The following is a 27,362-nucleotide window of genomic DNA, read 5'->3' on the forward strand; positions in this document are numbered from 1 at the left end:
CTTGGTTATAGGATAAAAGCACAACCTCCAAGTTTAGGCTTATTGGAGACAGAATGAAAAACTGAATTTGACAAAAATTACACCAGTATAGTGGGCAACAATTCTTAAAAAGAATTCCTCAAATAATCACTACAGGTTAAGAGTAATGCCATTACTAGGGTTTACAGGTTACCTTCATGTATGAGCATGGGGAAATCCCACACATTTGTTGTAGGGAAAATGTTAAATTAGGTTGTGCAACACTGCTTACAAAGATTGCAAGCATGAGAAGATGCACATACAAATTTGAGTTCAGGTCACTGAACTGGCAAGTTAGATACGAAAAGAAAAATTACAGAATCCGGTCTTCCTTAATGAATTAAATTGCATATGAATAGAAGCAAGAATGTGTAAAGTATTAGGGGCTTATGCTACCTTGGGACTATTGTGATTATTATTATGCTTTGAATCTGATTTTAACGGATACATCAATGATTACTGTATAATGTTGTAGAAAGTACATAAAACAACATACGGTACATAAACCCATTCATTTGGAGAGTTGAAGCTGCCCTCTCTCTGGGGAGGTGGGTATTGCATGAAGTTCCTTGCTGTAAGACTGCGGCCAGTAAATGCAATAAATTAAACACAGTTAAACTGAATTATTAGAAAATAATATCTGGGGGATAAAAAAGGTTGCTGCCTATTTTACAGCCCCAAACTTTACATGGGTCACAGCCTCTGAGATTTTAGCTAGTTATTATAAAATATGTGTAATTTAAATACATGTACTGGTCCAAACTGGATTAAAAGACAGAAAATTGGTTAGAAGCATGATTTATAATCCTAAATGAGGATCATTTGAATTAACTCACTAGAATATCAACTAAAACAAGGCCTTTAAGTAAGCTGCTCCAGCTTGTATAGGGCTACAATAAATATTGGTTTTGGACAAACCAGGAGAGTACATTAAAGCCCAAAGCCCTTGAAAATTCACTTTCGACATTTAATTACTGTACATGCATCCAGTTTATGTCTTTGCCAGTACATGTCCAAGATATGGTCTAAAACATTTTTTTCCACCTTGCAACATTTAATCCATACAAAGTTAGTGGTTACAAATTGCAAACACACATATAAAAAATGATTCTTTTTTTAAAAAATCATGTTTAGTTTGACAAAACAAGTATATCTTTCTTGAAGCAAGCATATATATATATATTTACATTATTGGCACAATATTAACAAACACAAAAGACACTTACAGGGAAAAGACTGGTTTTCTAGAATTTGACACAGCCTGAGCCACAAAAGTACTTTTTGTTTCTGCAAATCCCTTCCCACGGAACAAGGGCCAATAACTTGGCAAAAACACTTGGAAGATCAAGCTCAAGTGCTGCAAAATATTTTAAATGAAAAAAGGGGCAAGCTTAATGAAAGAAAGCCACATTGACATTTAAGAGAGAACCTTTTTGCTGTTATTGCTACCGCAATGAGCTCAAGACAAGAAAATTATCACAGCCGTGATAGAAAGGAAAGAACCAGTTTTCACTCTTTCTTCAATTAAAATGTTCTTTTAAAAATAAATAATAATAATAATATTTTTTTGCTTGCCATCTCCCCTCATAGGTACGCCCTGGACTCCATCTGACAAATTAAAAAATAATGTTTAAGGTAATCCTTTCATTATTTTGGGGCATTGTGTTTGAAAATCATGGACCATCTTACATTCTCCTACACTGCAATAATATCTTAATTATCTTGAAGGATAATGGTTTGAACTTTTCAATACAAAAGAAATTTGAGCTAAATGTCTTAAAGCATTTTGAATGTGTTACAAAGAAGAAAAGATTATGCAGCACTAGATTTTTTTTGTACTTCAGGGTTTACAAATATTTACACTCCCTCCCCCCCCCCAAAAAGTTTGTTTTATGTAGTGACTGGCCCTTTAAATGTTTTTATTTTGCTCCTTTACCCACAACATGGGTCGTAAGTATAGAGGGATAGAGGAGCTCAGGAACACAATTTTCCAGTTCTTAAAGTGCAGCACTGTAAATGATGAATGACTAAGAAAATGCTGGTGCCCTACGTCTTAAATTAAGAGGCAAAAAGCTTCCCAGACTCACAGCAGCTGGCCACCTGCAGACTTTCTTCTGGGACATGAAGGCAACTCTAGCTAAAGTCTGAAATGATGCTGCTATCTGTACATAATAGCTGCACTTCCTTATGCAGCCTCTTGCCATCCATGCCAGGACTGCACACACTCTACTTTGTAACATACTATTTTCTTCAGAATAGGTCAGGTGCCCAAGTCTCTGCCAAAGCATAGCTCTATCACTTGGCAAGGCAACACTCTGCTGAAATGCCAATTGACTATAGTTTTCTGTTAATGGCCTACATTTAGTTAAAAGTTGATTCACAGCATTTAAAACTCACAGTACAAAATTTGTGAATTAGAAGAAGCTAGTCTAGCATGAGAAAAAGCAGTCAATATTGGCATTTCTGATAATGCAAGATTCTTCTCAGAGTCTTATTGTATCAGGTACTGCTTAAGAGTATCTGAAAGGTTTATTGCTCAACTTCATTAAGTGGTGCCATGGTAACAACGTTCGCAGAATTCTGGGAGAAAATAAATAGAATAATTATACCCTCCACTAGCTTACTAGAGGCAAGCTGTTACATGGAAATGCTGCAAAGTTTCCAAGTAAGCTCTTATTTAAAAAGGGAAAGTCAGGATTCTCCTTACATACTTTGCTGACCTTCAGATTCAGAATATTTCAGCTTTCCACTGAAAACAGTCTTATGCTATCCAAAACCAAACATGATTTCATACCATAGTGACTGTTATAACAATAATCTCTAAAGCACAGCAATTCAAAGTAACTGATATTGTATGGGAAGCAGGTTATGTGCCCTAGTGAGGACCGCAGTTCAAAAGTTTTGTCTTCTTTCTACCAATATTTGGTTGTCAAAGTGTCTTGCTGCTTTGGCGGGTCTACATAAATTGTATCTGCAACATATATAAAGAAAACCAAGCTGAATTAAAGTCATTAAGGCAACATATTTATTCATAAAAATACTTGTAAACTAAAACAAAATTCTGGCACACAACAATTCTTTTGTACATACACACACTAAACGCCATGTAAAAATTTAAAATCACAGATCACCTTCCATCTGCTTAATAATATCCCTGGAATATCTCTAAAAAGTTGTGCTGATCAATCAGAGGCTTGGGTGAAGCCCTGCTTCTTAAAGTTGAACTACAAGGTATCAAGTCTTAACTTTTGAACATTCATCACAAAAAAAGTTCCACTACTCTACTAACTACAATAAAATACATCTTAGCTGCAAATTCTGCAAACTTTTTTTTTTGGGGGGGGGGTCTGTTTTCAACTAAAAACAAAATAAGAAGATACAAAAGATACAAAGAACTGGTTTGTTTCCTGCTAGCAACATCCAGGCACAATCAGTTGCTGACAGACCCATTGCTGAAGGGCCCATGACTGCTTTTTAAAAAGAACATTTTAAATAAATGTGTATTTGATTCATTCTGTAACTCTTTGAGTGGAGCTGATCAAGCTCTATTTGAAAGTCTTAGCCTGCTTAACTTTTAATAGGAGGGGATCTCAGTGCTGTGAGGCAAGTACTTTAGGATCTGAGATGGTAAAAGAACATACTACTATCCTTTCAAGCTCACGGATAGTTGAATAATAGTTGAATAATAATAATAATAATAATTTATTATTTATACCCTGTCCCAGTCACTCTGGGCGGCTTCCAACAGAATATTAAATACAATAATCTATTAAATATTAAAAGCTTCCCTAAACAGGGCTGCCTTCAGTCTGGTAGTTGTTTTTCTCTTTGACACCTGGTGGGAGGGTGTTCCACAGGGCGGGCGCCACTACCAAGAAAGCCCTCTGCCTGGTTCCCTGTAACTTGGCTTCTCGCAACGAGGGAACCGCCAGAAGGCCCTCGGTACTGGACCTCAGTGACTGGGCGGAACGATAGGGGTGGAGACGTTCCTTCAGGTATACTGGACCGAGGCCGTTAAGGGCTTTAAAGGTCAGCACCAACACTTTGAATTGTGCTCAGAAACGTACTGGGAGCCAATGTAGGTCTTTCAAGACCGGTGTTATGTGGTCTCGGCGGCCACTCCCAGTCACCAGTCTAGCTGCCACATTCTGGATTAGTTGTAGTTTCCAGGTCACCTTCAAAGGTAGCCCCACATAGAGCGAAATGCAGTAGTCCAAGCGAGAGATAACTACTAGACAGTCCGCGGGTAGGTAGGGTCTCAGCCTGCATACCAGATGGAGCTGAGAGACAGCTGCCCTGGACACAGAATTGACCTGCGCCTCCATGGACAGCTGTGAGTTCAAAATAACTCCCAGGCTGTGCACCTGGTCCTTCAGGGGCACAATTACCCCATTCAGGACCAGGGAGTCCTCCACACCTGCCCGCCTCCTGTCTCCCACAAACAGTACTTCTGTCTTGTTAGGATTCAACCTCAATCTGTTAGCTGCCATCCATTCTCCAACTGCCTCCAGGCACTCACACAGGACCTTCACTGTCTTCACTGGTTCTGATTTGAAAGAGAGGTAGAGCTGGGTATCATCCGCATACTGATGAACGCCCAGCCCAAACCCCCTGATGATCTCTCCCAGCAGCTGCATGTACATGTTAAAAAGCATGGGGGAGAGGACAGAACCCTGAGGCACCCAACAAGTGAGAGCCCAGGGGTCTGAACACTCACCCCCCACCACCACTTTCTGAACACGGCCCAGGAGGAAGGAGTGGAACCACTGTATGACAGTGTCCCCGGCTCCCAGCCCCTCTAGACGGTCCAGAAGGATGTTATGGTCGATGGTGTCAAAAGCCGCTGAGAGATCCAACAGAACTAGGAAACAGCTCTCACCTTTGTCCCTAGCCTACCGGAGATCATCGACCAGTGCAACCAAGGCAGTTTGAGTCCCATGATGAGGCCTGAATCCCAACCGGAAGGGATCCAAATGGTCCACTTCTTCCAGGCGTGCCTGGAGTTGTTCAGCAACCACTCGCTCAATCACTTTGCCCAAGAATGGAAGTTTTGAGACTGGGTGATAGTTGGCCATATTGGCTGCATCTAAAGATGGTTTTTAAAGAAGCGGTTTAATAACTGCCTCTTTCAGCGGGTCTGGGAAGGCTCTCTCACAGAGAGAAGCATTCACCAACCCGTGAAGCCCATCGCTCAGCACTTCCCGGCTAGCTTTTATAAGCCAGGATGGGCGAGGTTCAAGGAGGCAAATGGTTGGTTTCACTCGTCCAAGTAGCCTGTCCACATCCTTGGAGGTAACAGTGATGGTGATGATGTTTTGAGCAGATTTGACCAATCAGGGGAGGTATATAAATATTTTAAAGTGGCAAGTGTGGATACCAGTCTACAGGAATCATGAAGAATTTCATCTTTATGCTAAGGAATACACTAACCTGTGTTCCAGAGATAGGTGCAAAAGGATTTGTTGGCCTTAGGCTGGTTTGGGTATATATCATAGGCTGGGGTGCCATAATAGGAGTAGCTCCAATCTGAGCAGGTACCTAAATGTCAGACAGAAACAGGATAAAGTCATTTATTGATCCTCTGAGCTTGAACATGGTTGCTCTATGTGTGTGTGTGTGTGTGTGTGTGTGTGTGTGTGTGTGTGTGTGTGTATATATATATATATATATATATATATATATATATATATACATACATACACACACATATATATATATATCTGAACAAATTCTAGTTCCCTTTCAGCAACTTAACACCAAAGCTCTCAAGGCTAGGGGGTGCAGAAGCTGCTTATGCATGAACACAGTACTCTTACTGCTGAAGCGGCCAGTTTCTGCACTCTTCAGAAAGTGGTTTCATGTAGTCTTCAACAGTCAGACCACTAATCCATCTAGCCCAGTGACATCTATTCTTACAGGAAGCTTCCAATGACTCTGGCAGAGAAGATAATTTTCCCTGCCTGAAATCTGAGGGAGATGGAGGACTGAATTTGCTTGCAAAGCTGGTGCTCTACCAAGGAACTGAAATGCCTCTGAAGTGTGTTGACCAGATAATTCCACCCACCTGTAATGGCCAGCTTCTATAATAAATTGCCATAGAGCAACATGAGCATAAGTATGAATGCAGGAATTCAGAGACAGCCAAAGCATTTCTTTGGAATTTGTACATACATGGTGGGGGTGGATTCAGCTACAACTTGAATACACTTTCAATCAGTGTTTACAAAGTTTACATATCATTCTAAATAATAAACACCACCAAACGAATGGAATTAGTTACTTAAAATAGGACTAAAACTCTGTTTTAGACTCAGATTTCCATACCTAAGCTATTGTGGACATGATTCTCAAAAACATAGTGGAAACAGAATATTTGTGTCTGTTTCAAGAAAGAGATGACGAGGCTAAGATAACTTCCTGGGTGAGGGGCAAATAAGTGAAAAGATCTTGCTCTAAGGGGATGCTAAAATTGTATCCATTAAAAGATGCAAAGACCACACTGGCAGATCTTAAAACTTGGTGTGGGGATAATATAAAAGACATTTCTTAGGACATCCAGGTAAAACAGTGGGGGAAACTTCATATTATACTTTGATTAAAATGTTGGTAAGTACTGGGAAGCAAGATAAAAAAATACTTCAATGACTTCCTTTGTGCACGCAGAAGCTTTTCAGACTACATTATAATGCAACAGAATAATCAAAGAATTAGTATTTATTTGAGATTTCAGGCTCATTAGACTGCTGCAAATCATGATGAATGACATTCAAAATAGAACATCTTCTCAATGTATTATATAAAGAGTGAATATTCTTACCATTCCATACACAGGCACTTGAGGTGTATTCAGTGGGTAGGTTACAGGAGCAGGTACCTTTGACAGTGGTGGGGGAGAAAAGATTGCATATAAAATTTGGCTACAAATTACACTGCTAACACTGAAGAAACTGTATAAAATGCATCTTATTTTGCAGGATAGGCACTTGCATATTCAAGATAAGATACTCCATTCTAGCATAGCAAAAGGAGGAAGGATAGAAAATTATTGGGAGTGACAGGATACCAAAACTAGAATGACTTTTGCTAGAAACAAGACAAGCTAGTTATGAAGTTAGTTATGCTCAGTCTTGCACACCATATAACTGTACATTCAAAAAGAATTAAAGCAATGTGGCTGAATGAAATGATGGGGCAGCTATATTATTTGACTGCTCTTTTGTACAGAGAAAGTTCTCTTTCCATATAAGGAAGGAATAGCTAAGGAGAATATTTTCATTAATTTGATTCATGCTTTTCAGCTCAAATTTGAAGCAACCAGGAAGCATAATAGATATCTAAGAAAGAGCTACCATTTATACACATAAGTGCAATTCACACCAAAACAGTAAAGCTGCAATCTGCAGTAGGAAATAAGACTTCATGTCAATATGTTACAACCAGCCATACCAGTTTAAGACTAAAAAAGGGAGACTGAACCTCTTCATTAAAGGCAATCCTTAAAAAAAAATGTTTTTAGAGCCTGCCTAAAGGCATCATGGAGTAGTGTTTCTGCCCTCAAGTTATTCTAAAAAAGGCCTAGGTATAAGTAAAACACTGGGAGTCTTGAAAATAAGCTTACAAGAATCATTAGCTTCTGACTCCTAAGAGGGGAAAGAGGAAAGGACCGAACCTATTTTGTCCCAGTATGTGGTTTAATACAAGCCTGCACCTCCCCCGCTTTTTCCTCCTTTCAAACATTTCTTCACAACAACATATGACTTACATATATCCCCTACAACAGAATTAAAAAATCACATTTTGATCGTGGTTTACAGTTCTGATGAGGAGAGCGTGTGCAAACCATAATGTGCCCGGTCAGATGTAATGGCGGACTATGGTTTGCCTGACCAAAGAAATAAGTGGATTAAGGATGCAAGGGGAAGAGGATGCATGTGAACCTGAGCCTCACTCACGTAATGCCAACTATTAAGTGGTTCCACCTTAATTAAACTTTTACAAAATGCATCAAATATAAATATAATGCTTTAAAAGTATGTAATATATGACGTACAATGTATTAAAAAAATGTAAAAAACACATAACTTTAAAAAGCTGGGTGTTTTTTTGTTTCTGTTTTTTTTTTACATTGACACCTCTGGCCCTGTCTATTTTGCCCCACTCCTGTCCACCATATTTCAAGATTTTTCCTAAAAATCCATAACATAGGATTTGTAGTTTTCACTGTCACTGCATAGTAAGTTGATGCTTTCCATGAGATATACATCACAATTCCAAGATCTATTTCTTGGAGGGGAGTCTCAAAACCAGTTTATGATGGCTGTGAAGTGCTCAGAGAAAAACAAGGCAACAATTCCACTAGGGTAGCATCAGCCTAGTGTGGAATTAAGTAGTTCTTTGGATTCTGGCCAATATTTTTATCATAAAATACTTTTAAAAATACAGAGAATCACATCTAGAAGGTACTAAAGAATACATGTTATACAAGATGCATTGTAACCTCCAATTTATTTTATGTCCAAATCTTCTCCCTTGGGATTCTAAAATTTAATGTCAAAGCCTTATTGGTAAATTCCTCTCAAAATTTTGACAATAATGCTTTGTGAAATACAGGGGAAAGGCAAACACACAAACAATTTAAAGTCTGAAAATACTGGAAGTATTACCATCTGTGGAGCAGGAGGAATAGGGACAGTATTCCATGTAGTTGAGGTGCTTGTTTTCGCTTGCCAATTGGTTCCACCAGTAAGTTTCTTCTCTGTAGGCTGATTCCACTGCATATCAGATCTAAAAAACGAATTGAAAGCTGAGCAGTTACATATGGAGAACAGCTGAAATGATACTGCAATATACGGAACTGTTCTGTTAATCACTAATTTCTTTTAGCTGCCACTATAATCATACTTCATGGCCCCTGGATCATAGCATTTGGTATATGTAACTTTTTAAACACCACATCTACTTTTTATCAAATTCATAACTGCACAATAAATTACTTCCTCCATTTGTTTCAAGGTGTGCTTACTTCAGAAAGAGCCTGGCGAGTATGAGAGCCAAATTTCCATAAAACTTCGTGAGTTACACTGGTGCTACGGTTACTGCTAAGGTAGCAGATAACTCAGCTGGCTTTATACATCGGAAACTGCTATCACAAAGCAGTTCCCAGAGGTTTAGGCAAATTTTAAATCATACCAACCAGCCCACCACCTGGTCAAAACAATATTTTTATTAGCAATGTTAAAAATTCACCTGCACAAGGAACCTCCCATACCTTCTGCCTTATTGATTGGAGCCCTACACCCAAGGTGTGAAGCAGGCCTCAGAGCACATGGTGGCAAGTTTGATGTCACTGCACTTACAGGCAAATTCTATTTGTGATTTGTTTTATAGTCAATTAAATTATACTTTTAACATCGTTTACTCTGGGACTTCTTCTTTACCAGCTTCAGTTATTGATTATAGCAAGATATATATGTTAATTTTTGAATGCTTAGAATTCAAAGCTGGGATTAAAACATTTGGAATATATTTCCTCTAGTCAGAAGAGACTGGCAGGATGGTGAAAGTTTTACAAACCTTTCTTTTCCAATACTTGAACAATAGTGCTATTCATGAAATTGCGTCATATATTTTTGGAGTGGGATTTGTGCCCCAACCCTGGCCCGGAAATGACTGCCAGAATAGCCAGATGCTACATAGGGAGATTGGGTTTGTTTTTAATATTTGCTTAATTTTGTATTTTTAGCTGGATGTTAAAACTGGATGTTTTCATAAATTATATGGAAAAAATAGGTTCCCAAGATTTTGCTTGGCTTAGTGTAGATTAAAATCCCACTGGCAATTAGAATGCTCTCCACAGACTTATCAACTGAATACATAATAAATTATTAGGAACCGTTTAAGGGAGGCAGGAAGTCAAGTTACAAATAAGGGAGACGACTTGTATATACAAAGATGTATAACTGAAAATGTTCGAGTTTTTCTTCTTGTGTTCTTCTCTGTTTTTCTTTTTATTCTTTTTCTATTTTTCTGTATGTACGGTATATGTATTTGTAATATGTAACCAAAATGATACACACACACACAAACACACAAAACCTGGATGTTTTACTATCTATATCATGCACTACCTTGAACCTCTGGGCTTGTACGAAGGCAGGCTATAAATCTTCTTAATAACTCAAAACAATCTTAAATAGTTATTGCTGAATGTCTCCTTTTGAAGGTTAAGGTCTGTTCTGTTAGGCAATATTTGTTCTCACAGAATGATTGTATTGGCACAACACTGAATATTAGAAAATTCTGTGATAGCTCAGCAATGCAAACACAAGTCAAGGACATTTTTATCAATATATAATTAGAAATTGTGAAATTTAGAGCGGAGGACAAGTACAAGTAGATTCAGAGCTGATGAAGCGGCTGGGCCAAAGCCGAAAGGACGCTCAGTTGTGGATATGCCTGGAAGCGAAAGGAAAGTCCGATGCTGTAAAGAAAAATATTGCATAGGAACCTGGAATGTAAGAACCATGAATAGAGGTAAGCTGGATGTGGTCAAAAATGAGATGACAAGAATAAATATCGACATCCTGGGCATCAGTGAACTAAAATGGAAGGGAATGGGTGAATTCAGTTCGGGTGACTATCATATCTACTACTGTGGGCAAGAATCCTGTAGAAGAAATGGAGTGGCCCTCATAGTCAACAAAAGAGTGGCAAAAGCTGTAATGGGATGCAATCTCAAAAATGACAGAATGATCTCGATACGAATCCAAGGCAGACCTTTTAACATCACAGTAATCCAAGTTTATGCACCAACTACCGGTGCTGAAGAAAGTGAAATTGACCAATTCTATGAAGACCTACAAGACCTTCTAGAAATGACACCAAAGAAGGATGTTCTTCTCATTACAGGGGATTGGAATGCTAAAGTAGGGAATCAAGAGATAAAAGGAACAACTGGCAAGTTTGGCCTTGGAGTTCAAAATGAAGCAGGGCAAAGGCTAATAGAGTTCTGTCAAGAGAACAAGCTGGTCATCACAAACACTCTCTTCCAACAACACAAGAGACGACTCTACACATGGATATCACCAAATGGGCAGCATCGAAATCAGATTGATTATATTCTCTGCAGCCAAAGATGGAGAAGCTCTATACAATCAGCAAAAACAAGACCTGGAGCTGACTGTAACTCAGATCATCAGCTTCTTATAGCAAAATTCCAGCTTAAACTGAAGAAAGTAGGAAAAACCACTGGGCCAGTAAGATACAATCTGAATCAAATCCCTTATGAATACACAGTGGAAGTGAGGAACAGGTTTAAGGATTTAGATTTGGTGGACAGAGTGCCTGAAGAACTATGGATGGAGGCTCGTAACATTATACAGGAGGCAGCAACGAAAACCATCCCAAGGAAAAGGAAATGCAAGAAGGCAAAATGGCTGTCCAACGAGGCCTTACGAATAGCGGAGGAGAGGAGGCAAGCAAAATGCAAGGGAGATAGGGAAAGATACAGGAAACTGAATGCAGATTTCCAAAAAACAGCAAGGAGAGATAAGAGGGTCTTCTTAAATGAGCAATGCAAAGAAATAGAGGAAAACAATAGAATGGGGAAAACCAGAGATCTGTTCAAGAAAATTGGAGATATGAAAGGAACATTTCGTACAAAGATTACCATAATCAAGGACAAAAGTGGTAAGGACCTAACAGAAGCAGAAGACATCAAGAAGAGGTGGCAAGAATACACAGAGGAATTATACCAGAAAGATATGGAGGTCTCGTACACCCCAGGTAGTGTGTTTGCTGACCTTGAGCCAGACATCTTGGAGAGTGAAGTCAAATGGGCCTTAGAAAGCACTGCTAATAACAAAGCCAGTGGAAGTGATGATATTCCAGCTGAACTATTTAAAATTTTAAAAGATGATGCTGTTAAGGTGCTACACCCAATATGCCAGCAAGTTTGGAAAACTCAGCAATGGCCAGAGGATTGGAGAAGATCAGTCTACGTCCCAATTCCAAAGAAGGGCAGTGCCAAAGAATGCTCCAACTACCGCACAATTGCGCTCATTTCACACGCTAGCAAGGTCATGCTTAAAATTCTACAAGGCAGGCTTAGGCAGTATGTGGACCGAGAACTCCCAGAAGTGCAAGCTGGATTTCGAAAGGGCAGAGGAACCAGAGACCAAATAGCAAACATGCGCTGGATTATGGAGAAAGCTAGAGAGTTCCAGAAAAACGTCTACTTCTGCTTCATTGACTATGCAAAAGCCTTTGACTGTGTCGACCACAGCAAACTATGGCAAGTTCTTAAAGAAATGGGAGTGCCTGATCACCTCATCTGTCTCCTGAGAAATCTCTATGTGGGACAAGAAGCTACAGTTAGAACTGGATATGGAACAACTGATTGGTTCAAAATTGGGAAAGGAGTACGACAAGGTTGTATATTGTCTCCCTGCTTATTTAACTTATATGCAGAATTCATCATGCGAAAGGCTGGACTAGATGAATCCCGAGCAGGAATTAAGATTGCCGGAAGAAATATCAACAACCTCAGATATGCAGATGACACAACCTTGATGGCAGAAAGTGAGGAGGAATTAAAGAACCTTTTAATGAGGGTGAAAGAGGAGAGCGCAAAATATGGTCTGAAGCTCAACATCAAAAAAACCAAGATCATGGCCACTGGTCCCATCACCTCCTGGCAAATAGAAGGGGAAGAAATGGAGGCAGTGAGAGATTTTACTTTCTTGGGCTCCTTGATCACTGCAGATGGTGACAGCAGTCACGAAATTAAAAGACGCCTGCTTCTTGGGAGAAAAGCAATGACAAACCTAGACAGCATCTTAAAAAGCAGAGACATCACCTTGCCGACGAAGGTCCGTATAGTTAAAGCTATGGTTTTCCCAGTAGTGATGTATGGAAGTGAGAGCTGGACCATAAAGAAGGCTGATCGCCGAAGAATTGATGCTTTTGAATTATGGTGCTGGAGGAGACTCTTGAGAGTCCCATGGACTGCTAGAAGATCAAACCTATCAATTCTTAAGGAAATCAGCCCTGAGTGCTCCCTGGAAGGACAGATCGTGAAGCTGAGGCTCCAATACTTTGGCCACCTCATGAGAAGAGAAGAATCCTTGGAAAAGACCCTGATGTTGGGAAAGATTGAGGGCACTAGGAGAAGGGGACGACAGAGGACAAGATGGTTGGACAGTGTTCTCGAAGCTACGAACATGAGTTTGACCAAGCTACGGGAGGCAGTGCAAGACAGGAGTGCCTGGCGTGCTATGGTCCATGGGGTCACGAAGAGTCGGACACGACTAAACGACTAAACAACAACAACAACAATTAGAAATTGTGAAATTTAGAAATATATGTCTCACTTTTTTGATGGTGTTCCTCCAAAGCCAAGATCTGTAATAAAATACCCAAAAACATTTAATTAAGATTTAGAATTCCTTTCATAATAAACAAAGGGAAACCTTTTCTAAAAAATGAAAGTGTTAAACTTACTTCCAACCAGATTAGCAAGTGAAGAATCAAGGTCATTGGCCAAAATCTTCCCACTGTGCTGACCAATTAAAGCTACTCTCTGATTTTGAGCTTGTACTGTTGGTTGCAATACATCATCTGTAAATTAAAGACTGGGTACAAAGGAGATAATCTTTTTTAAAAAGAGTATTATTGGTTTGCAGCTAACATTTCAACTGGTAACAGAAGGCAATAAAAGGGTACCACCACCCAGAAATCTCCTTCTCCCAATAAAATGCCACCACCCTTTTCGCCTAGTTAAATTAGTTGTATATGCAATAATCTGCTTACATCCACAGATGTAGGAATAAGAGCTACATGTATACTGTGATACTCACTGAAATGTCAGAATGTATATTTTGATGAAGCTGGGATGTGCATACCCACCTAAGCAGACTATTTACCGAGCAATGGAAACTGAATTCTAGCCAGCATTAGCTTTTATGTACAGTTTCCATTTCAAAAGAGCTTAAGGATTAGACAAGATATAGGTTAAACTCCACATTATTCCTGGGGAAAAAATGATTCTAGACAAAATTCTAATACGCTGCTGGAATGTAAGATTTACACTTCAAAGATTTAAAAAGGAATTCTTAAACCCTGGATTTTCAAGCAGTCTTGAAAGTGTACAAAATATTTTAATGCACACAAAGATAACTGCAGTTTCTCCTATGTTTATAGTGGTTTGACAATTGCACTTTCTTAGAGATGTAAAATTAGAAAGCACAAACCCAAACCCCCACACAACCATCAGTGCAGGAAATGGACTTGCCTAAGCAGCACCAAAAAGAGGAAATTTACAAAAAAGGGGGGGTGGGTATAGATGGGGAGGTCACAATGTTTATTTTATCAGAATAATCAGTTAAAAGAAATTAGATAGCAATGTTTCGATTCTAGCCTTACAGCAACCTAATCAGTCACTATGCTTCCTGGGTGATCTTAAGCCACTCATCATCTCTCAGACTAACCAACCTCAAAGGGGGGAGTGCCATGTACATTGGCCTGAGTTCCCCAGAAGAGGGGAATGATAAAGATTAATAAAAGTTTTTTAATCCAAGGATCATGTTCTTAGAATTAGGCAAATATAACAGCTAAGAACTGCAGGCATGTTAAAACATTACAATGTAATGGTCCTTACCACAAGGCAGCCCTGTTTAGGGAAGCTTTTAATGTTTGATTTCTGTATTTTAATGTTTAGTTGGAAGCCGCCCAGAGTGGCTGGGGGAACCCGGCCAGATGGGCGGGGTATAAATTATTATTATTATTATTATTATTATTATTATTATTATTAGACTGGCTGTTTGCCTTTCCCTGGCAATGTTTGTCTTGAAAGTGGTGGTTCTTATAGAGAAGTATTCAGTGTTGGAAGCAGTTGCTGGGGAGCAAGAATGGGCAGTGTGTTCTTGCACTCTGGTCAGCCACTGTGAGAACAGGATGGTAGACCAGCGTTTCTCAACCGCTGTTCCGCGGCACACTAGTGTGCCGCAAGACGGTGGCTGGTGTGCCGCGACGTGTGGCGACGAGAAGGGCGATTTGCATTGTCACGTGCCTGGCGGCCGCCAATATTCAACACTGACCCGCCGGAAAGGAAGCCGGCCGGGTCACGACGCGGGGCAAGCGCAGCTCTCAACAGCCACCACCACGGGAGGGTGGTTTTAGACAAACTTAAAGAAGCTGGCTGGATGAGCTCAACCTGAAACTTGCTGAGCAAAGGATTCTGCTGGCAGAGAAATCAGCGGCTTGTGAAGCCTTATTACAGGAGATTGCAACCAACACAGCAATTGGCAAGTGTTTCTTACAGTCATAATTATATAGTCAATATAGGGCGGCACAGAGTTAATTTTTTAAAACTTTTTTAATGGTGGTGTGCCTCGTGATTTTTTTCATGGAACAAGTGTGCCTTGGCCCAAAAAAGGTTGAGAAACACTGTGGTAGACTATTACTATTACCCATCCTTTACCCTCAAGGCAGATTTCAACAATTAAAGCAAAATGTTAAAAACAAGCAACTTAAAATCACAGAAATAAGTTGGGAACTAAATATATATTTAACTCAGGTGTCAAAAGTCAGGGTAAAGAGATGTATGTCTTCAACATATCATGAAGATACCAGACACATCTCTATGGGGAGCAAGTTCCACAATTTAGGGTCTGTCACAGAGAATTCACTCTCCCAGGCACTCCACCCCAAGCTTCTGGGGGCAGTGGAATAGAATCAGCAGGGCCCCTCTGCCAATCTTAACACCTGACAGGGCTGTAGAGAAGAATGCAGTCTTTCAATTATTCAGGGCCTGAGTGTTTTAGGGCTTTACTCATTAATTGTGAGCACCTGGGAACAAACTAGCAACCAGTGCAGCCGTTTTAAAACAGGAGTTATGTGAGATCTAAACAGAATCTGGCTGCTGCATTTGGGACCAGTTGAAGTTTTAGAGTTGCCTTCAAGGCCAGCCCCACATAGACCACATCACAGTAATTGAATCTGGAAGTTACAAGAGCATAAAGTGCAGTGGCCAAGTCATTTCTGTCTAAACAGGGCCATTGCTGGCAGAACACCCAGAGCTGGAAAAAGGGGTTCTGGCCACAGAAGTCACCTGAGCTTCCAGTGACAGTGTTGAATCTAGGAGCAGGCCCAAGCTGTGGATGTGCTACTTCCGAGGAAGTGCAACCCCATCCTGAATGCCTGCCTGGGTTTTCTGATCTGGGTCTCTAAATAGGTCTCTGATCTGATTAAACAGGGCTCATCTTATGTTCCAGTATGCTTTAAGACAGGCATCCCCAGACTGTGGCCCTCCAGATGTTTTCGCCTACAACTCCCATGACCCCTAGCTAACAGGACTAGTGGTCGGGGAAGATGGGAATTGTAGTCCAAAACATCTGGAGGGCCGAAGTTTGGGGATGCCTGCTTAAAGACAATGCATTCCTATAGTCGCAGGAGTTGAGTTTTGTCCTCTGCAATCTAACATAGCTCTACATCCATTTCAATTGAGGGTTCTGATCTGGGCATGTATTCTTTTACAATCAAATTCATTCCCTCCCTTGCACTTGAACACAATACTGAGTGCCCAGAAAACTCTGGAAGCACGTGCATTTGAAGAAGGTAAGAGAAGCATTTTTGGCCTGTACAACAATCAGACTAATCTCTGCACGAACGCCTTTACAGGTGCTCATTGAGGAGCAGTTTCCTGCTCACAACCTATAAATTCCCAGGTGGCCTTTCTATGTAAAATCATTGCTATGAGTAAGAAGCTGCCTTTCAGAGAACCCTAAAGCCCTGGATTCTACTTCCTGGGTTACGCTTAAGGGCAGAGACCAGGGGCAGCACAAACTTATTCATGTTTACAGAGAACAGAATCCTGTGCTATTCAATGGGGCTCACTCCCAGGTTAAGCATGCATGGGATTGCAGCCTTAAACTTACAATCACTTTATAAACTTACCCATTGAAATCCATGATCCGGAACGCCACATTGAAATATACCAGAAAAAGAAAAGGACAATCACAATGGGTATTAGAGTAGCGGAAACAGAACTAAGCACTTGTAGTTTGGGGCAGGTAACTTTTTTCTAAAAGACAATTTAATCAGAAACATTCTAAGGAGCTTAGAATTTTTAAATTTAAATTATTTAAGTCCATCAGTTTAAAAAGACAGGCACCCTCCAGTGAATAAAACCATTTGACACACTATTTAAGCAAAATTAAAGTATGACTTCATCTCAAAGATTAGGCAGCATGGTGAGTCAGCAAGTGACTAACTAGCAAGTAGAAAAGAGCAAAGACTATTCTCCCCTCCTCTTGTGGCTGAGCTTTAATGTCTAATACAACAGTGGGCATTCCTGCTGCCCTCCAATTGTTTTTGGATTCCAATGCCCATCAATCCCAGCCAGAATGGCCAATGGTCAGGGACAATGGAAGATGTAGATCAGCAATATCTTGAGGGCCACAGGTCTCCCCAGCCTAATGGAAATGCCAACAACATTTAGCAGCCCAGGACTCTGAGGAAAAGCTATTCATGCATGTTCAAGGAAAGGAAACATACAGATAAAAGTTATGGCTGAGCAGTAAATGACAAGGAGGAAATTTGCCAGGCAGGTTTATTCATTTGCTCCCCACTCCTTAGCTACTAGCTGTCCATACATGTGAAGTATTGGTGCTCTGCCTTCCATGCATTCTGGAAAGCAGTGTTTTACAGACTGACATTATATAAAATAATTATCTGATAAAAAGGCAAATATTGAATCCAATGACCTATATAACTAGACAAATAAAGATAGCTGCTGGCTTTATAAAATGCAGAAATTTGAAACACATTAAATAGCTTTACCTGTTGCAGTTCTAAATTCTTGTACTGCTGATTTGCCACCAAATACAGCATCAAAATCCACACTGACTGTTGAAGAGGCAGTATTCTGTGGCACCGAATTAAGGGAATATCCTACAAATGATAATAAAAAATATTGGTACTGTTGTCATTAAATAGTTCTGCTATTCTAAGAGGCTGATGTTATGTAACCATTTATAAGAAAAGTACAGGGTAGTATAGAGAAAGAAAGGAACAAAGCAGACACCAGATTTAAGAAGGGGCATCTAGTGAATTATAGAACTTTGGAAACCCAATCTCATACATACATACATACATACATATATATATATATATATATACACACATACACACACACACACACACACACACACATACTTTTTTTAAAAAAATAAAAAAGTTATGGTCATGAACATGTCAAAAGTAACACATGCAATTTTGCATATTTAAAGTGCACAATTTTGATTCTTAATTAAAATTGTCACAGTTATATGACTAATAATTAGCAGTTGTAATGTAGTTTTGAGTTGAAACTAAGAAAATTAAGGTAGAAACTAAGAATTAATACAATTAGAAATATTAGAATCATTATAATAATGTATATTTGGGGGGGGGAATAGAGGATGTTTTACCACTAAACAGTTCCACTGTTTGTTTGGATGTAAAGGTGGATGTCACAAAAGGGGTGGTACTTTTTACAGCTTCTTCAACTGGCTTCATATCAAAGAGGTCCAGGTGGGGTGGAGACCCAACACAACCATTTGTGGATGAGAAAGTTCCTTTCAGATACAGCATTAGGTTGAAAGAAAGGGAAAGAAGTAAAACTAGAACACAAGTAGTACTCAAGAGAGAAGACACACTGAACAACATGGGGTGTTCACAGAAGCAGGATGGTAAGTACTTAACACGGTTTTGTGTAAGGCTGTTTCTCATTGGTCTGCTCACCCAAATGAATGAAATTCATACCAGTTTTGTCTTTCATACAAAAGGGCACAATCATTTGGGAGCAGGAAACATATATTACACCAGAATACACTTCCAGGTCTTTAAACCAAGCAGTTGCTATTTCTACTTGAGCCTCACTGACTTGCTCACAAAATAGTTATGTCCTCAACATATAGAAAATTCGGTTATGGCACAGATACAGTCCAAACTGGTTGTTGAGAAGCTACTTCCCACCCTCAACTATAGGCACAGTAAGATCATGTCACAGACTTGTGCTCACAGATATCCTCTCTTGTGCATCATACACCTCTGAGCCAGAGGTTTGGGGAAGGAAAATGTAGTGCCAGAAAACCCTACAGGTCACTCTGCTTATGAGAAAAGTTAACAAGTGGACAGCTTAACCACCTGCCCCCAGAAGCAAGGAACATGTTGGCCAGAAAGGCAACTCCATGAAGACCAAACTTCCTACCTCAAGTTGACAGCAGCTAAGGTTTTGGATGTAGAACTCAGAAATGCAAAGTGGAACGGTTACAAATACCCACAGACCACAAACGTTCTGTTATGTTCTCTGCTCCTATTACATGTTTCATTTACTATGGAAAACTGGTTCACAATGACCTAACAGTTCAGAACACACACCAGGAGATACAGAGAAGATGTTACACCAGGCCCATGTGGCAGTGGGGGGGGGGGACAGCCGGGTGCACCTGCCCTAGGCCTCGGGGGGCTCTGCCAGGGAATAACTGCTTTTTTTTGTTTGACTTTAAAACTTTATTCTAACAACGCTCCTATCCTTGGCTTTAGACAAGCTCTGCATGGGCCTGTGTTACACCCTATGTAATGTACCCTCAGCAGACAAAATTTGCAGATGCTTATGTATCTAATAAAACTGGAAAGAAAACAAAGATAAACTGACACATTCCTTGAAAGAAAAAAACAGCAATAATTTTGGAGTACAATAATAGCTGCTGTTATCATTACATGTTTCTATTCCACAGCTATTAATAAAGGTAACTAGTTTACATGGCAACATAAGATTAGCTGTGCATTCAGGAATGTATGACAATCTGAAAGGGTAAAGACAATTAATTCCAAGGACTGTAAATGTTTTGTTTAACCACAGCAGTAAACTTACCTCCCCAGGCATTGCCTGCTGATGTTGCTATGGCTGGAGTACTCTGTACCGTTGGAACAAATGCAGGTTGGAGATCAAAGAGATCAGTAGAAAGGTTGGGCATGCTGAAAGTTCCAAGAAGGTTGTCAGCTATAAATGACATACTTAAGCAAGAAATGCTTGCATATACATCCACTGACATGAGAGAAATAACTTGAAATTTTACTTTACAACACAAATTTGATTTGATGAGATCCTCCAAGAATCTTACTCTCCAAGATAGATTTTGTTTACAACAGTAAAACAAGTATTAAACCCACTGCCACCCCAACAATACTGTCAATGCCAGGCTTGTGCTGCAGAAGATTCTGTAGGCTTGTTTGGACTCCTCTTTATAGGCCTTCCAATAAATGGTGAAGGAAGGCCTTCAGCATCTGGCCTGGTTTTATTTGACTATTTTAATCTTCAATTGGTTTTAATGTTTGTTCTCCTGCTGCTGGTTTGTAACACTTTAAGGTGGAAATTTTATGTGGCTTTTATATTGGTTTTATTTATTGTTCTTGTGGCTGTTGATTGTCAACTGCTTGGAACTGCAGGATAAGCATGATATGACTGCTAAATTGGAAAAAGTCTACAATCCAGTTATTGACTGGGTGGGGTCATTATTAATGCACGGAGGAATGCCATATTAATTTAAGGCTAGAGGTTTGGACAGCACTATGTTCAACCTTTGATTCCTGATCTCATACATTCATTTCTCATTGCAAAGTCAGATTTGAGCAACTTCTTGTACATTTTTTTCTTGCTGGCTTCACTTCTATGTTATATATCTAAAAATGACTGTATAAATCTTGACGTTCAGTATTCAATCCTAATGTTTCTTGACGTTCAGTATTCAATCCTAATGTTTCAATTAATTGCTTACAAAGATTATTGTAAAAGGGAAGGAGAAAGGTTACAATTCCTTTTTTAACAAAGGAACTTAGTCAAGTTTCTCTTCAGTAAAACAATGAATGAGAGTCTAAAACCTTTATGCAAAAGTGCCTGTTCTCTTCAATTCCCACAAAGCATTCTGAGTTTCCACTTGGGAATGTGTTCCAGTAACATAATATGAATAATTAAAGTTCTGACTCTAGATTATTTGTACCCGATATTGAAATATTCCTCACCTATTGGTGGTTGGAGCAGGTGTTGCAAATAGGTCAACAGGTGCAGAGTTGGTGTTTACACTCTTCCCTGATAAAGTGCTTGGAGAGGCAGATGTAGAAGTTGAATTTGACACCACAGAAATCTCTCTCAATCGCTGTTCCTAAAAGAGTTGTGCAAGATAATTCAAATTTTACATTATGTGAGTTTTTCAGAATGCAAGTACACCAACAATGAAACTTAACTATCTTGCGAAGTTAATCCACGTCACCATTCTACAGAGTGTTATGATGTAATCCAACCATACTCCACTGTCATGAAAATCAGTGAGACTGTCCTGTTCATGAGTTAAGGCCATGATCCAGCCAAAGCTAATCACTTTTAAATCACATTGATTTCATGAAGAATTTGGTTGGCTCTTTCCACATCAAGCTCAGTGAGACATGGAAGTGCTCAGCTTTGGCTTGATCTGTGAATCCAAGATTTACAGATTTTTAAAAATAGGTCACAGATTTGATGCTGTGATCAAGATGAAGCTAAGGCTGCAGCATATGGCCATTCCAAAAACACTCAAAGCACTCTTTCACACACACACACACACACACACACACACACACACACACACACCCCTACCTCACTTTAACAAGACACAGAGCCAAGTTACTTTTTACAAGGGTTTGTGAAGTGCAGCTGCCAAACTAGCTTACACATTTTCTGACTCTGCATGTCCAACAAAACCAGAAGCAGTACCTTCAGTGCTTGAAGTCTAGCTTGCTCCTCCTCCAATGCCTGCTGTTTCTCTCTTTCGTCCATTTTAGTGAAGGACATTCCTGTGTTGGCAAGTGTAGAAACGGCACTGGATAGGGTGCTTGCTCTGAAAATTTAAAGGAAAAGGACCACATATTTAACATCTTTGAACTTGAAGGAAGCTTCAAGCATCACCTAGATAGTTCACGAGGAAGGGGGAAACAGGACAGAATTCAGAACACTACAACATTAGTCTTCTCCAAATTAACCTGGCAAAGAATGATAAAAGGGCATAACATCTGGGATCCTATGGGAAGAAATCTCACTTAACTGAGAGGGACTTAAATCCAAGTAAATGAGTGGGAAACATGATATCTCAAAGTATCCATGTTTACCATGCTTTTTTATGCACTTGAACTGGATTACAAAATACAACAAATTACAATAAAATAAGCACAACATATTACAATTGTTACAAATGGCAGAAAAATTATTAGATAATCCACTGAGCCCATCAGCATTCTCAAGTGGTCCATGGTCGTTTGGGTACCGCTGTTTAGAGTATACTTCGCAATGAAAAATGATCTAGTTTGTCTGATAATCCAAAGTAAATCCAAATAAAGATTTTTAGAGTGCTTGCAAGAGATAAGACAGATCTCAAAGGGAGGGGAATTCCACATGTGTGAGACAGCTACCAAGATGGCCATATGCATGTAGACAGTACTAAGTCATTTAGGTGGAGAACTGAGGAATTCACTAGGTTCTTTTTGTGTGTTTTTTCAGGGAGTGTGGGAAAAATGAATTATTTTTCCCATTTCACCCCATAATTCCATCCACCCATTCTTAAAGGCAGGTGATAGCAGGAGATGCTTTGGGATAGTTCTACAATTCAATAAATCTTCTGTGCAACTTAACAGCCTGCTTTGCATTATTGCTTTGGTGTTATCACCCACTTTTGCCCTTACTATTTGAGAAGAAACAATTCTGCTACATTACATTGAAGTCATAAAAAACAAGACTATAAAAGAGATGAGAACATACTATACTTCAACACTCCAATATACCAATAATCAATGCTCTGGTTGCAGTCCGCCTGCCTATTTACCTGCTAGCAGCTGAAACCTCCTTTGTCTTCTTCCCTTCCAGTGAAGCCAGATGCTGCTCCAAAGCTTCAAGCAGACTGCTGGGAGCCTAAAGTGAAAATTCTTATCAAATGTATGCAGGAATGCAAACTACTACTTCTTCTTTACATTTTTCCACTCCAAATACAAAAGAAATTACTTTTATGTATGGTACATACATAGAGAGGAAGGACAATGGCCTCAAAGCCTCCACATCTACTTTCCACCATAATCTCATAACTGAGCGAAATGAACAGTGGCTGCCTTACATCAGGTCAGACAACTTGCCAATAAGACCCAACACTGCTGATTCTGACTGGCAACAGCTTGCCAGGACCAAAGGCAGAAATCTTTCCCATTATCTCCTATACGGTCCTTTTTATTTTGAGCTTCCAGGGTACTTCTGCAGGCAAAACATTGCTCTCTCTGTGAGCATGGAACCCTCTCCTGGTTGTTGTTTTTTAAAATTTAGGCAGGAGGCTTGTTATAACATTTCTGTCACCATCTTCCAGATGAGTTGTTTTCAGGAACTATTCCAGAGAACTGTAGGAACACCTCAGCAATACCAGTTCTCGAGGTGAAATCTGTTAGCCCTGACAATTCCACAGTAAAGTTTTCAGTTTATTATAAGATAAGATAAGATAAGATAAGATATCTTTATTGTCATTGTCCCCTTGCGGGAACAACGAAATTACTCGGTTGCTACATCCACTCAGATAAAGCATTCCGCATAATCCAAAATTACAAAAAGCTAATTAAAAACAGTAAATATACTACAAAATAACAAGTAAAATAAGATGACTTCAAAGTCTGGGCTTTCCATTTAAGGCCAAAATTGCTCTAGAGAAGAAACTGTTCCTGAGACGGCTCGTTCTTGCCTGCATTGTTCTATATCTCCGTCCCGATGGCAGGAGCTGAAAGAAATGGTGACCAGGGTGCGTTGGATCTCTTGATATATCTAGTGCTTTTCTATGGCACCTGGGGGTGTAAATTTGTTCTAAGGTGGTGAGTGAGCAGCCAATAATGCTCTCTGCTGTTTTAATTATGTTGGTATGCTGGAGTCTACACCGGAGTGAAACGTTCCTTACATTTACTTGTAATAAAGATTCACCAGCACACAGCTCATTAACTTCTACAGTAGACAAAATGATCAGAAACAAGAGCACATGATGTGCACAACTGAAGAATGCTGAATTCATTTTAAAACGGCTCAGCTCCATAAGCTCCATAAGCTGTCATTTTGTTTTACTGGATGCTCACACACAGGTAAATGGAGTGGATTGCTTTTCTCCAAAACATGGCTGATATTTACAGAAAAAAAATTGGCTGTTCTGCAAGGGCTCAAACTAAGCCTCCCAAAGTCAAAGAAAACAACTATTATGCCAAGGTAATAGTTCTAAAGAGCAAACTTGCAAAAGTTGTTCCAAAGGATTAGACAATGTATTAATGAAGATTCCTGTATTGTGCACCACTTTAGCTTTGATTCACAAGGGGTGTCATGTTAACTGCTTGAAAGAGAGTCGGTAAATCAATTCAACATCTCCTGGATGCATACTAAGGCTGGATGCACACTAAGGTGGTTGCACTTCATTCCCACTGAAATAAATTAGTGAAGTTTGCCCAAAGAGTGGGGTGTATCTGCATTGATTTCACGGTGTCTGCTCTTAACATTGGATATCACCCATTGTTTTTCTTTGTCCATGTTTGCATTAAAAACAAAAAAACAAAGCCCTCTCCACGCTTCTATAGCCTGCATTATTCAGCAGGGCTCCACACAAACACAATAGTCCTAGTTTTGCTCCCAGTTTGTCAGATTAAGATTCAACTACAGAAGTCTGAAGCCATTACTTCAGTGGGGTATTAATGGTGTGACGCCCCCAAAATGTGGGACACACACACACACACACACACAACATTTTAAAGAAGGGACCCACTTCAGGGGCATGCCGTCAAAAGGAGTACCTTGCCTTTACTAGGCACCCTAGTCATTAGAACAGTCAAGAAGTCAGAAGGGCTGACAAGGCAATTGACACATTGTGGGGGCTGTCCCATTGGATTGGGAAGACAGAAACAGACAGGAGTTAAGCAACTGTAAAGGCAACAATAAAAATAAGGGGACAGATGGGTGACATGCGCAAGTAGGTACAAAAGGCAATGCCTATTTGGGACAAGAAAAGAAACAGAAGCACATGGCATGGCGCCAGCAAATGGAAAGATCCATGAACATTAAGAGGGATCTATGGAACCATTTGGTGCAATGTTGTAACATCGGCAGCATGTGAACTATCAGATCCTGAGCTGGCTAGCAAGAATTTTTCACTTTGTGGAGCTGTCCTACATGAATTAATTCTGTACACACACACCCCGTTATGTGAACACGTGGCGCTATTTTACATTGAATCAGACCGTTGTTTTGTGTAGTCCAGTGTTATAGCTCTCTAAACTCTTTAAGTTAAATTCTTGCCTAGCTTTCTTAACTGTATCCTATAACTAGAGATCCTGGAGATTGAATCTTGGGCCATTTTCAGATAAAGTTTGCTCTGCCACTGAGCTATAGGCCTCATCAAGTCTTTGTAGCTGTGGCTGCAACTTCTGAATAATATGCCTGGTGTATGAGCACCAGCAAACCTCATAGAAGAAACTATATAGTTTCCATAACCAGGAGTTCATACCGGTACCTATGTCAGCACCAAAGGACAACTTTAGAGGCCTCCATTTTCTACTTTTTATTTGAGCGGCCAACTCCCTCCCTGGCTGTCCATTACATTTTTAAAAAATCTCTGAAACACACAGGAACATAGGAAGCTGCTTTATACTAAGTCAGACTATTTGACTATGTTGCCCAGTATTGTCTACTCTGATGAGCACAAATCTCTCCAGAGAGATTTTACTCTCTGCCTTAAAAAAAAACAAAAGGATCTTGAGCCAAGCACAAGCTGAAAAGCTGAGAAAAGCTGTTTAGCAAGTGAAGTAACAATACTGCCCCACTTGCTCAATTTGTGGAAATTGCTGATTAAAACAAAGCACCAGGTTTAGGTATCCTACCCCAAGTGTTTTAAGGGTGGTGGTGGTGTTTTTAAATAAACCCTCAAAATTTCTAGTAATAATATTCTCCAAAACAGCACAGGAAAAACAAAAGCATTACCATACTTTTTACTGAGCACATTACCTATATGAAGCAAAACAGGTTACAGGAAAAATGGCATGTATTTCCATATATAATATATATGGAAGAAAATGAATTCTCAGAATGTATAGAATGGAACACTAACTATTAAAATCACAAAAGGACACAGGACTTGGGGGTTAAATTAATATGAAATGTACACTGACCTGAGTAAGATCTGGAATGTCACCCTGATCAATTCCAACTTGCTGGGTTCACAAAAAAGGGAAAAAAATGTACATTACTACATGCAGTGGCAATGAAAAGAAAGAACTGTGGATCTGAATGTCTACATAAAAGCTAAGGGAACAGGGAGGACATGGAGAGCTTTCTGAACTGGTACAACTCTAAATGCGACTTCTAAACTAAATTTCATATGGAGATCCTGAAAGGTATTTCTTAAGATTTTATGTATTTCAGTTACCATAAATAGTAATAAATAGCTTGTCAGAACTTTGGAGAAAATATATTCAATAGATAGATTTTTAAAAACCACAACCTTTGTTCAACGGGCATTTCTTAGTTGATAAAAATAGAAACAGCTTTCAAAATATACCCTTAAATGTACATAGTTTAAGTGATGTTTACATTCAGCAACATATATAACTTGCATGAAATTGTGATCATAAGCACTTATTACTGTACCAGTCCAGAGAGCTAAATGAAATACTACTAATGCTACTGGATTTATTTACCTCTGCCACTTTGAGGAATTCTGACAATTTGGTCATTCTGGCTAAGAATTTTTTGTAAATATCCAGACCTTCTTTGCACTGGTTCTTCTTCATATCAAAATACTTTTCTGAAGCATGAAATTCAAAGAAAAAATTGGGTGTAAATAAAAGAAGAGTAACATAATATTATTAATAATAAAGTGGTATGTTAGACTTAAAAAGGCTAGGTTTGATGCTTTACTATTTGAAGATGTCACTAATTGATTTCAACTTTATTTAACAGCAGTTTTAGCCAAGACCATAAAATGAATACACCAATAACAGTTAAGTTTATTCTACAAGTGCCCTTCACAAGAACTTCACTGACAGAAGCAGGGATTGTAAAGCCCGAAGAACTGAAGGTCAGCTGAAAAGATATATCTGCAGCTGTAGATGAATACACTGATCAAAATCTATTGCTAGTCTGAGTCTCGGAAGAGGCCTACAATCTTCTGGTTTACTGCACACACATTAAATTTGTTTAGGAACCTATTTAGTAAGCCAATCATATTCAAACACTGACAAACAAGCTTCCATATCTTCCAAACAATCAAAAC

At 39.4% G+C, this 27,362-nt stretch overlaps 1 protein-coding gene across 3 annotated transcripts in view; it reads right to left on the reverse strand.

Annotated features, from left to right (window-relative positions):
* Positions 1–971: 971 nt before the first annotated feature.
* LOC118078199 (phosphatidylinositol-binding clathrin assembly protein) overlaps positions 972–27,362 on the reverse strand; it is a 50,361-nt gene continuing 23,970 nt past the window's right edge. For 2 of the 3 annotated variants that reach the window (XM_035101946.3, XM_088664619.1), the window contains exons 7-20: positions 26,788–26,894; positions 26,260–26,301; positions 22,911–22,996; positions 21,809–21,932; positions 21,082–21,221; positions 19,934–20,037; positions 18,486–18,632; positions 17,857–17,967; positions 13,519–13,635; positions 13,389–13,419; positions 8,682–8,802; positions 6,836–6,892; positions 5,449–5,556; positions 972–2,989 (exon numbers count right to left, since the gene is read on the reverse strand). In XM_035101946.3, the coding sequence (XP_034957837.1) occupies positions 2,975–2,989; positions 5,449–5,556; positions 6,836–6,892; positions 8,682–8,802; positions 13,389–13,419; positions 13,519–13,635; positions 17,857–17,967; positions 18,486–18,632; positions 19,934–20,037; positions 21,082–21,221; positions 21,809–21,932; positions 22,911–22,996; positions 26,260–26,301; positions 26,788–26,894 (1,310 nt within the window). In that variant the 3' untranslated portion in view covers positions 972–2,974. The remainder of the gene's footprint in view (positions 2,990–5,448; positions 5,557–6,835; positions 6,893–8,681; positions 8,803–13,388; positions 13,420–13,518; positions 13,636–17,856; positions 17,968–18,485; positions 18,633–19,933; positions 20,038–21,081; positions 21,222–21,808; positions 21,933–22,910; positions 22,997–26,259; positions 26,302–26,787; positions 26,895–27,362) is intronic. The other variant, XM_035101947.3, reaches the window with a different exon arrangement.

This window comes from Zootoca vivipara, chromosome Z2, assembly GCF_965207765.1.
Source record: "Zootoca vivipara chromosome Z2, rZooViv2.hap1.1, whole genome shotgun sequence".
In the NCBI taxonomy this organism is placed as follows: Eukaryota; Metazoa; Chordata; class Lepidosauria; order Squamata; family Lacertidae; genus Zootoca; species Zootoca vivipara.